Raw genomic sequence first — 12,194 nt, forward strand, 5'->3', positions numbered from 1 at the left:
ATTTTTGAAAACCGCCAGAAAAAAAGAAAACCCAAGATGACTGCAACGTGTGCCGGAACCCATAAACAGCGCCACCCCTGTCCACAGGCTGTGTATGCCATTGCAGCTTAGCACCAGTCACTTCAACAGAGCTGAGCTGCAGTACTAGTCACAATCCACAGACCGGTGTGGCACTGCCCCTGGAAGAAAGAAGCCATGTTTTTGTAATGCCACACATTAATTAGAATATCACTCTGCAGCATTTGAATTCTCTGCTTGCATCGGGGATGTGGGGGGATCATTCCTATAACATCAGATGGCTCAAAATGACAATCATCAGAGCATTCCCTATACAGACACTGAACCAGCAGGGGGTGATGGGAGATCAAAACGTGTAGAACTGCTAATGCAGCCGTGAATGTGACTGAGGCACAAGAGACACTGTATCTAGAGATCAGTGAGAGGTGAGTAAAGCAGAGTTTAGGTAGATTGTATCCAGACCCAAACTGCATCTTTATCCCTATTTGAGGGTCTGTGTTCTAAACTCCTGATGTTGGATTGTTTCCTCTCTGTAGGTGGTTGGACATCACTAACATGTCCCACAACAAATCATTCTTCACCCTGGAGCTAGCCAGCAAGGAGGAAACAATCCAGTTCCAGACTGTAAGTATGGCCATAATCTCCTTAAATATGTTAAGTGCACTCGTATGTGGATTTGCCAGATGTAGTCCCACTCTGGAACAATCCCATGTTCCCACACTTGATAAACCTGGAGGGTTCGGTGACATGGAAAGGGTGTGGGGTGATGACACTGGCTGAGTTGTATGATGGGGGTGTATTGCGGACTTTACAGCAACTACAGGAGAAGTTTGAGATTTCCCACTCCTTATTTTATAGGTACCTTCAATTAAGGCATGCCTTGAGCGCTCAGTTTAGAGAGATGAGTCGCAGTATTTCTAAGTATCCTTTGATAGGGGTGCTGCGATCACAGGGACCTAAGGGCATTATCTCTATATTGTACACCTATTTGCTGGGTGAACGCATGATTCTTCAACCATTGGAGGTAGAGGCAAAATGGAAAGCTAACATCCCAACTCTTGACGCTGAAGACTGGGAGGAGGCTATGTTAGTACCCACTAAGGTTTCCCCATCGGTAAACAATAGGCTGACACAACTGTTCATTTTGCATAGGAGTTATTTGTCCCCTCTTCGGCTGCATAGGATGGGGGGATCGCCTAGCAGCAGGTGTCATAGATGTCAGGAGGAGAGTGCTGATTTCTGGCACTTGATGTGGGGATGTAGGTATTTACAGGTCTTTTGGGGTAAAGTAGTAGAAATCCTCTCCACGATGGTGCCTGCACCGATAGGGGTCTGCCCTAAAATATGTATCCTGGGAGTATTGGAGGAGGAACAGTGGACACATTATCAGAGGGTATTTTTGGGGGAAGCTCTCTTTCTGGCCAGAAAGGCAGAAGCTCTGAGGTGGATGGTGGAAAGGTCCCCTACGGTAGGCCAATGGAAGACCTTGATGAATCATGCAATGACGATGGAAAAAGTGGTGTATATCCATAGAAAGTGTCCTCGATAATTTTAGAAAGTATGGGGGGGGAGTGGTGCTCATCTACTCACTCCTTGCAATCTTTACATTTACACTCTGTGTCGGAGGATCCCACTGTGCTGGGTGTCTGAACACTAAACTGCAGATCTTGGGTGTTTTCTTATGTCAAATGTGGAATACTGTGGATACTTGCCCAATGCACTGTGTACTTTGGCGATATGCTGCGAAGCGAGCGGCTCCCCTGCGTGGGTTGCCACTGCTTCAGACTGTGATGAACCATGCTTGTTGTTAAACTTCAATAAAACGAGTTTAAAAAAAAATATGTTAAGTGCAGATGTGCAGCTTTGGAGTATAATACAGGATGTAACTCGGGATCAGTACAGGATAAGTAATGTATGTACACAGTGACTCTAGCAGCAGAATAGTGAGTGCAGCTCTGGAGTATAATACAGGATGTAACTCGGGATCAGTACAGAATAAGTAATGTATGTACACAGAAACTGCACCAGCAGAATAGTGAGTGCAGCTCTGGAGTATAATACAGGATGTAACTCGGGATCAGTACAGGATAAGTAATGTATGTACACAGTGACTGCACCAGCAGAATAGTGGGTGCAGCTCTGGAGTATAATACAGGATGTAACTCAGGATCAGTACAGGATAAGTAATGTATGTACACAGTGACTCCACCAGCAGAATAGTGAGTGCAGCTCTGGAGTATAATACAGGATGTAACTCGGGATCAGTACAGAATAAGTAATGTATGTACACAGAAACTGCACCAGCAGAATAGTGAGTGCAGCTCTGGAGTATAATACAGGATGTAACTCAGGATAAGTAATGTATGTACACGGTGACTCCACCAGCAGAATAGTGAGTGCAGCTCTGGAGTATAATACAGGATGTAATTCGGGATCAGTACAGGATAAGTAATGTATGTACCCAGTGACTGCTCCAGCAGAATAGTGAGTGCAGCTCTGGGGTAGTAACTCGGGATCAGTACAGGATAAGTAATATATGAACACAGTGACTGCACCAGCAGAATAGTGAGTACAGCTCTGGAGTATAATACAGGATGTAACTTGGGATCAGTACAGGATAAGTAATGTATGTACACAGTGACTCCACCAGCAGAATAGTGAGTGCAGCTCTGGAGTATAATACAGGATGTAACTCAGGATAAGTAATGTATGTACACGGTGACTCCACCAGCAGAATAGTGAGTGCAGCTCTGGAGTATAATACAGGATGTAATTCGGGATCAGTACAGGATAAGTAATGTATGTACCCAGTGACTGCTCCAGCAGAATAGTGAGTGCAGCTCTGGGGTAGTAACTCGGGATCAGTACAGGATAAGTAATATATGAACACAGTGACTGCACCAGCAGAATAGTGAGTACAGCTCTGGAGTATAATACAGGGTGTAACTCAGGATCAGTACAGGATAAGTAATATATGTACACAGTGACTGCACCAGCAGAATAGTGAGTACAGCTCTGGAGTATAATACAGGGTGTAACTCAGGATCAGTACAGGATAAGTAATGTATGTACACAGTGACTGCACCAGCAGAATAGTGAGTACAGCTCTGGAGTATAATACAGGATTTAACTCAGGATAAGTAATGTAATGTATAACGTGTGGATGAGGAGCGTCCGGGCCGTACACTGTAGGTGGGTCACTGAGGGTCATCGCTGTGGTCACTTGGCTGTAGCTGTATAATCTGAGTCTCATTTTCCAGAAACCTTTCCTGTTTTGTTCTTTGGTCTTAGGAAGACATGGAAACGGCCAAGTACGTGTGGAGGATGTGCGTCGCCAGGCACAAGTTCTACAGAATGAACTGCAACATGTGAGTAGCTGCATGACCAACCCCCTCCCATACATCAGCCATACCCATCCCGTACCAGGGTCTCCATTGCTCCCTGTTATCAGCAGGGTCAGGCTGACAGAGGCTTGTGTTATACAGATTCTAATGGGGGAGTCCGAGAAGTTACTGTCCTCTGGGAGGGGGGGGGGGGGGAGAAATGTTATTAAAGTGCCATTTGGTATTTGGGGTGAGAGTCTGCATCGGCCCCCCCTCCCCCATATGTTCCTCTAGATCCTGGTCTCCCACCACCGCTGCTCACACACAGGAGGATAGAGAGCCATTGTGGCTGTGCTGTGTGACTCTCGGCCACCAGTCCCCCCTCACATAAACCTTTCTCTGTCCAGTGTCCCCCATATGAGGCTTCTTATAGGGACATCTGTCCATCGCACCTGACACTTTTAGCTGCCGCCAGCTGTCCTCTTGTAACCTCCTATGTGATTAGTGAGGATATCGCCTTACGTCCTCCTCATGATCATTAGTGTGTATTAAGCGATTAGGAACAAACTGACAAAAGTGCATTTAAGGAGAGAAAAATCCTCGCTATTTTCATGATCTCTGCTTGCAGTTAGTGAATGGGAACATCTTATTTACATCCAGAAGCTGAGATGTTACACAGACCTCACTGTGTGTTTGTTGTTGTTACAATGTATCACTGTAGACAATGCTAGTCTGCTACAATGTATCAATCTGGAGTCCAGGCTGCTTACAGAGCATTGTCTAGAATGGATACAATTGTAGCAAAAGGTTTTAAGAGGACCCGTCCCCTCTCCTGACATGTCTGTTTTAGTAACTACTTGCATTTCCCATGCAATAACAATTCTGGAGCAATTATCCTTTCTGTGCAGTTCCTCTATTATTCCTGCTATAAGTTCATATTATACAACTGGGTGTTACCAATTGCGGTGTCCCTGCCCAGCCTGCTACTGGCATCACTGGTTGGGTAGTGCTGGCATCACTGGTTGGGTAGTGAACGTGACACCCCCCCCCCCCCCCCAAAGTGTGACCAATTATGATAAGAGTGTGGAAGATCTGACTATGTTTAGTGTGGGAATGGAAACGTCCCCATGTCCCACGGAGAGCAGCTGTTTATCTTGGTGCCGAGATTTTCCACCTTTTTTTTAAATGCATTTTCCCCAAGTGTGAGGCCAGCTCTTATCTATGCTGATACACTGTAACAAATCTTAAGCTGTGAGAAGTGTTAGGTCATGAGGACCACTAAATGTAAACAAGAATATTCCCGTTCTGCGACAACAAGCAGAGATTTTAATAAAGATAAGGGATCGAGACCCAAAATCTGGACAAGGGCCCTTTAAGAAGCGTTTTCCCCTTAAAGGGGTATTCCGGTTGCAGAAAGTTATCCCCTATCCTATTAGAACTCCCATAGAAATGAGTGCATTTCTGACCAGCTGCTCCATTTAATCGGGCGGTGGGGTTGCCTTACCGGGTACAGGGCTCCATTCCTATGATCGGTGGGGGTCAAGTAGGGGATAACTTTCTGTAACTGGAATACTCCTTTAAAGTGGCACTGTACTTTCAGCAATCTTTGTGGATCCGCAAAACACTGACACGGACCGCACATCGCCGGAACGTAATAGAAAATGCCTAATCTTGTCTGCAATTGCGGACAAGAATAGGACATGTTCTATTTTTTTCGGGAACGGAATTGCGGACCCGGCAGTGCGGGTCCGCAATTCTATGGGGCACATCGTGCTGCCCCATAGAAATGAATGGGTCCGCAATTCCGTTCCGCAAAATGCGGAACTAAATTGTGGACGTGTTAATGGACCCTAACTCTGGGAGAGCTGACGACCAATACGACGACGAGCGTTTTTTCACCCAGCTTTGCTACCTGTGGACACACAAAACCCTTAGGCTGTAGCAGCGGCACAGAGTATTTCAGCAGCGCCTCTGTTCTTCCTCTTGACCCATGCATCCGTTTATCCTTAGTGATTCCTCAGATCCTCCTCCTCCTGCGGACTCTGCCCAGAAATTTCCCTCTCTTCTCTCCTTCCAACGCTTTCCAATTCTTTCCCGTCCGTCTCTTCCTAAAGGGTGAGCTAGAGGGATCTCGCCCGGACTGGTAGCCTGTCGCCTCCGCTGTGCCCTGCATGATCTGCCCTCTCGTATCATGGGGCAACGGCTTTGAGCTTCTGTACCGCATGGCCGCCTCGTAGTCCAGGCCTGGCATAGGGTTTACCATCTGCCCAGAGCCGCTTCTAGTCGCAGCATGCTGGTGCTTGTAGTCCTACAGCAGCTGTCGTGCCTAATCTTGCCTGTGTGTGTGTGTGTGTGTGTGTGTGTGTGTGTGTAATGCACGGCCATGTGGCGCCCTCTTCTGTCCATAGGATAGATTTATATTTCTCTCAGAGGTTGCCTTCCAGCATTCCCAGACATCTGAACGGCTTGTAACCATTGTAGCAACTGCTTGCTGTCAGTGAATGTTAGCATTCTTCATATGGATAAATATTGTTTGTTTTATTCAAGGCAAACTCCGGCAGTGAATCCAGTGCGGCGCCGCTCATCAACCAGAATGTCACTGGTAAGACCACACGTCCATACCCTTAGCTGGTTACATTTACTGACATGTCAGGATAAAGAGTCTAAAAAAAAAATCGTATTATTTACTGATATTAGTAGCGGGGGTGGGGCTGTGACAACCTCTCAGACCTGATATACAGGCTGGTTGTCTGGGGTATAAGGTGTGAGGATCTCATGTCTGATCACAATGTAATTATATCACTGTGATGTGACAACCTCTTACACAGTATAAAGGCTGGTTGTCAGTAGTAATGGGTGAAATAGCTGTTACTGTACTATATAATAGTATAATGGGTGAATCTTGTGTCTGATCACAATGTAATTATGCTCAGCAATGTCAGTAAAAGGGGTTGTGGCCGTGACAACCTCTCCGACACGATATAGAGGCTGGTTGTCAGCAGTAACAGATGGAAGATGTTTGTGTTGTGTATCTTGCAGCCAAAGCACCAGCCATACATGATCCCCCCTCCGCAGATGCATTACAACGGACACTACAACGAGCCCTACACCTCCTCACAGGGTAACAGGACTTTTTTAATGCAATGTTATCAACACAGTTTTTCACATTTTTATTTTTATTTTTTCACCAGTCTCTTTTCATTCTGGACTGGCTGATAACGTACAGCAGGATCTAATTGGTGTACGGTATATTTCGGGGCTGACCCTCCACCTAGCTCAGCATGCAGATCCCATAGACCAGGGTCAGCAATCTTTGGCTGTTGTAAAACTACAACTCCCAGCATGCACCGTTGCACAGCTGCTCTTGTGACTGCTAGAGAAGTGAATGGAGCATGCTGGGAGTTGTCGTTTCACAACTGCTGGATCTCCAGAGGCCCTAGAGCCATAACTTGCTGTTATATCAATCCAGTCCATTTAGTGCAGGCATGCTCAACCTGCGGCCCTCCAGCTGTTGCAAAACTACAACTCCCAGCATGCCCAACCTACAGCAGGGCATCGTGGGAGATGTAGTTTTGCAACAGCTGGAGGGCCGCAGGTTGAGCATGCCTGATTTAGTGCTTAGAAACCTTTGTGTAGGTCTGTGCAAATTTCAGGACCTCAGCGTCAGTCTTCACCTGCTTAAGCCATGTGTCCTCCTTTTGTTTCATGCGCTTTGTTTGTTCGTTGCAGACAATTTGCCGGTGTTTGTGAGCAATCAGAACGGTTACTACTATCACTCCCAGACCAGCCTCGACCGCAGCCCCCACGACTACAACGGCAGGATCCGGAACGGAAGCGTCTACAGCGCTCACAGCACCAACTCGCTCAACACCCAGCAGCACTACATGCAGCCGTCTCCCATGTCCTCCAATCCCAGCATCACGGGCAGTGACATCATGAGGCAGGAGTACATCCCGTCGCACCGCCACAGCGCCCTCATCCCGCCCTCTTATCGTCCCACGCCGGATTACGAGACCGTCATGAGACAGCTGAACAGGGGCATAATGCACACCGACCGGCAAAGCCATTCCATGAGGAACCTCAACATTGGCAACTCTTACGCTTACAGCCGGCCCGACGCCTTGGTCTACAGCCAGCCGGAAATCCGAGAGCACGCCCAGTTTGCCTCGCCCCAGTCCCACCATTATCCTTTCAACCTGAACTATAGTTTCCACAGCCAGTCCCCGTACCCTTACCAGGCTGAGCGTCGCCCGGTGGTGGGAGCGGTCAGCGTCCCCGAGCTGACCAACGTCCAGCTCCAGTCTCAGGACTACACACCCTCCAACATTATGAAGAATCAGGTCTATAGGCCTCCACCTCCATATCCCTACCCGCGGCCCGCCAACAGCACCCCGGATTTGACCCGCCACCATACAAGCAGCAGCAACCCAGATCTGATCACCCGGCGCGTCCACCATTCTGTCCAGATGTTTCAGGAGGACAGCTTGCCGGTGGCGCATTCCCTGCAGGAAGTCAGTGAGCCGCTGACCGCTGCCCGTCGCGCCCAACTTCAGAAGAGGAACAGCATCGAGATAGCTGGGATTACCCAAAGCTTTGAAGGGATGAGGGTGAAGGAAAGGACGGGGTCTTCATCCGCCGCCAATGTGGCATCTCAACGGATCATGCCGACCGACTCGCAAACAAATGTTTACATGGAACGCACGAAGGAGGAGCAGGCGGCTGAGCACGAGAGGGGGCGTTACGGACACAAGAAATCTCTGTCAGATGCCACCATGCTCATCCACAGCAGCGAGGACGACGACGAGGACAACGAAGACCATGGCGCCGATGTCTCTCAGACACCGCTCTATGACCGGTCCCAGCTGAAGCCGGTAATTGAGACCTACACTGATGAGTCTGAAACCAACTACCCCTTCAGTTCAATGCCCGTCAACCATCTCCACATCTACGAGCACAAGCCGCCCGAAGTCGAGAAGGAGCGGAGAGTGACCGCCGTCAGCCCCGTGCAGTTTGGCGGAGACCACCTGACCGGGAGGAGAAGCAACGGAGCAATTCCTCCTTCAGTATCGGAGTCCGACCTGACGGCAGTTACTGTGCGGTACCGGACCAAGAAGGAGCCGACGAAGAAGAGACCCGTGTCGGATGTTCTGTCTGGAAAGAAGGATATCGTAGAAGGACTACCACCCTCAGGAGTGAGTACGCACCAGACGATCCGTACAAGCAAATGGCTTGCAAAGCAAGCTTCGGTCACATCCAAAGCTGCATCCTGGACTTTGCTCTGAATGCATTAGCAGACCAGAAGCATCGTAGTTTAGAAAACGCTCACGGTTCAGTTTCTGCAAAGCTATGACACTACCTGCTGTGGACATTACCTCTCCCACAATGCACCACAGCCGAGCATGCTTCGCAGAGCCGACAGCCGGAGAACAAACAGATTATGAAGTATGGCTCTGGAAGTGACTAAGGGTTAAAAGGCATGAGCTTGCTATTGCCACTGCATTCTGCTAAGAACAGGATCAAGAAAGCAGCTTTGGATGCGACTAGAGTTTAGACACTGGTACTTTAAATACGGACGCCTATAACCTAGAGCGGTAGATGGTGGGCGCAGTGGCGTGTCTATGGTGTTTGGCACCCGGGGCGGGTCCTTTCTCTGGTACCCCCCACCAGTACTTTAAAAAAATTGTACCCCCTTACAGTAGTATTGCCCTCATTGTACAACGCAGGCGCGGTGAGGAAGCTGGCAGCCTGCGAGCGTCTTTCCCTCAACGCGCCTGCGCCGAATGCTGAACGGCGCGAGATTTCACCAGGGCATAGGGCTGGCAGACAGATGAAAGCGCTGCCTGGCCCTGTCAATCAGGACTGGGAGGGAGGCGACAAAGGTGGGAGAACGGAGCCTCTAGGAGCAGGAACAATGCCCCCCTTCCCTAGAGGCTAATTAGCATATTATAAAAGTTAGATTTCTGGTATAACGGGGGCATAGATAATAGTAGGAATAGGCTAGTTAGGTTTAGCTGACATTAGCACATCGCTAATGTCAGCTAGCTTAATAGGGTTAAATCTGGTGACAGAATCCCTTAAAGGGGTTCTTCACTTTCATTTAACTGATGATCTATCCTCTGGATAGATCATCAGCTTCTGATCGGCCGGGGTCCGACACCCGGGACCGCCGCCGATCAGCTGTTTGAGAAGGCCGCGGCGCTCCAGCAGCGCCACAGCCTTCTCACTGTTTACCGCCGGGCCGCCCGCCCACTGACTGGCGGCCCGGCGGTAAACAGTGAGAAGGCCGTGGCGCTGCTGGAGCGCCGCTGCCTTCTCAAACAGCTGATCGGCTGGGTCCCCGCCCCCTTTGTAGTAGTAGTAGTAGTAGTAATGCCCTCTGTGCCCCCTTTGTAGTAGTAGTAGTAATGCCCCCTTTGTAGTAGTAGTAGTAGTAGTGCCCTCTGTGCCCCCTTTGTAGTAGTAGTAGTAATGCCCTCTGTGCCCCCTTTGTAGTAGTAGTAGTAATGCCCTCTGTGCCCCCTTTGTAGTAGTAGTAATGCCCTCTGTGCCCCTTTTGTAGTAGTAGTAATGCCCTCTGTGCCCCTTTTGTAGTAGTAGTAATGCCCTCTGTGCCCCCTTTGTAGTAGTAGTAGTAATGCCCTCTGTGCCCCCTTTGTAGTAGTAGTAGTAATGCCCTCTGTGCCCCCTTTGTAGTAGTAGTAGTAGTAATGCCCTCTGTGCCCCCTTTGTAGTAGTAGTAGTAGTAGTAATGCCCTCTGTGCCCCCTTTGTAGTAGTAGTAGTAGTAATGCCCTCTGTGCCCTCTTTGTAGTAGTAGTAGTAGTAGTAATACCCTCTGTGCCCTCTTTGTAGTAGTAACAATGCCCTCTGTGCCCCCTTTGCAGTAGTAACAATGCCCTCTGTGCCCCATCCATGGTAGAAATGCCTTCTGTTAAATAAAAAAAAGCACAGTAACTACTCGCCTTGTCCCGTTCCTGAAGCTCAGTCCTCTCTACCCTACAGACACAGATCGCTCTGCAGCACTGTGTGGGCGGAGCTTATGCAGATTTCCAGGCTGCAGGCTCCGCCCACACAGGCAGGCTCCGCCCACACAGTGCGGGAGAGACAGAGCGCAGGGAGCTGAGTGACAGAACCAAATGTGTAGGGGCAGGGGCATTGCCTGAAAGTTGTCTCCATGTCTCACTACAGGGTATAAAGAAAGGGAACCGCACAGAAGCGAAAAAGGTGGGACCCCTGAAGCTGGCAGCATGGAACGGGTTAACTATGCCCAGGATGCCCCTGCTGGATGACGAGCGGGAGGAGCCAACCAGAGCATCCAATGATGAGAGGGTAATTACTTCCTACATACGATCTGGATGTGTCCTTAAAGGGTTACCCCATGATTAATGCAAAAAATAAAATCCAGACATCATATAATACATGACAATCTCTTACTAACATATTTAGGACCAGCCCTGCACCTCACATGGATCCAGAGATCTCCCCATTCACTACTCCAATTGCTCTGCTAGGTTTATATCAAGCTTAGGAGCGGGAACTTTCTTAGGGGTGTTTCCTTTCTGCTGCAGCTGGTGGCAGTTAAAGGATGGATCTGAGCATGTGCGTCCTTCTCAGTGAGCAGGACAGAGAAATTAGGAAACGAGCAAACAGCAGGTGGCGCTATACAGATAGGTTTCAGTGAATAGCTCAGTAGCTGTAATACATTTTTAATTACATGCAATTAGAAAAGTCTTCAGATCCAGGTGCTGGTTTGAAAAATTTAGAATATTTTTTGAGGAACAACACCTTTAAAGGACCGGAAGAGTCTGGTGCAAATAAAGTGAAATGTTCTAGAATTTTAACACAAATTGCAGCAAAAAACGGCTTTGATACGTTACACATGCGCCAGATTTATTAACAGCGTGTCCCTTTATTACGGCGAGAAATATTAGATCGAAGCAAGGAAGAGAAAGTGACATGTCTATGTACAATTGATTTTTGGCGCAAATAGAGTTCTGTTGCATTTTGCTTGGCAAATCGCACTCCGTTTCAGTTTGTCACCATTTGTAAGATGACTGCTTGCTGTCAGTGAATGGGAACATTCTTGCTTGCATCCAGGTATTGATTAAAACTACTCCCCAGAGCTGAGGGTTTGTTACAATTATATCCAGTCTAGGAAATCTTCTGTGAGGCGCCCTGTTACATTTTACCTGCATGGATACAATGTATCCAAGTATCAGGAGGAGATTTGTGAGGCTGATGTATTTAGCTTGAAGAGGATTGTCCATAACGGATACAATTGGAACAAACCCTCAACTGTGAGAAGTACTAAGGCTGCATGGTTTCCATTTACTGACACCAAGCAGAGATTTTAAAAATAGTGAATAACTGAGGCTAAGCAGCAGTGATTCAGAACTGGAAGCCGCTTTTTAAAGGAGTCGTACCAAGTTTACACGTTATCATCCCTTATCCACAAGATAGGGGATAACTAACTGATCAATGGGGGTCTGACCGCTGGAACCTCCACCCACCAATCCCGAGAATAGGGGTCCCGTTCTCCCGCTGGTCAGGTAGACACCCTGCCGCTCCTTTCATTTTTCTATGAAACTGCTGACGATGGTCAAGTGCAACGTGTGCCAATTTTCCGCTATTCTATAGGTAGGTATAAGCAACCTCCTACACTTCAGCTGTTCTGAAACTACAACTCCCAGCATGCTCCGTTCACTTGTATGGGAGTTCCAAGTGTGCATGCTCAGAGTTGTAGTTTCTCAGCAGCTGGAGTGCAGGAGGTTGCTGACTCCTGCCATAGAGAGTGAATGGCGCGGCAGGGTGCACACTTGACCTCCTGCTCCTTTAGGGGGAACTGGATACCCCA

General features: G+C 48.4%; 1 protein-coding gene across 2 annotated transcripts in view; it reads left to right on the top strand.

Moving 5' to 3' along the window:
• The window catches only part of PTPN21 (protein tyrosine phosphatase non-receptor type 21), a 39,269-nt gene that overhangs the window by 21,664 nt on the left and 5,411 nt on the right, over positions 1-12,194 (top strand). The window contains exons 9-15 of one of the 2 annotated variants that reach the window (XM_044271747.1): positions 555-642; positions 3,310-3,386; positions 5,352-5,456; positions 5,889-5,943; positions 6,381-6,462; positions 7,071-8,533; positions 10,529-10,669. In XM_044271747.1, coding sequence (XP_044127682.1) covers positions 555-642; positions 3,310-3,386; positions 5,352-5,456; positions 5,889-5,943; positions 6,381-6,462; positions 7,071-8,533; positions 10,529-10,669 — 2,011 coding nt within the window. The remainder of the gene's footprint in view (positions 1-554; positions 643-3,309; positions 3,387-5,351; positions 5,457-5,888; positions 5,944-6,380; positions 6,463-7,070; positions 8,534-10,528; positions 10,670-12,194) is intronic. The other variant, XM_044271748.1, reaches the window with a different exon arrangement.

Source organism: Bufo gargarizans, chromosome 11, assembly GCF_014858855.1.
Source record: "Bufo gargarizans isolate SCDJY-AF-19 chromosome 11, ASM1485885v1, whole genome shotgun sequence".
Classification (NCBI taxonomy): Eukaryota; Metazoa; Chordata; class Amphibia; order Anura; family Bufonidae; genus Bufo; species Bufo gargarizans.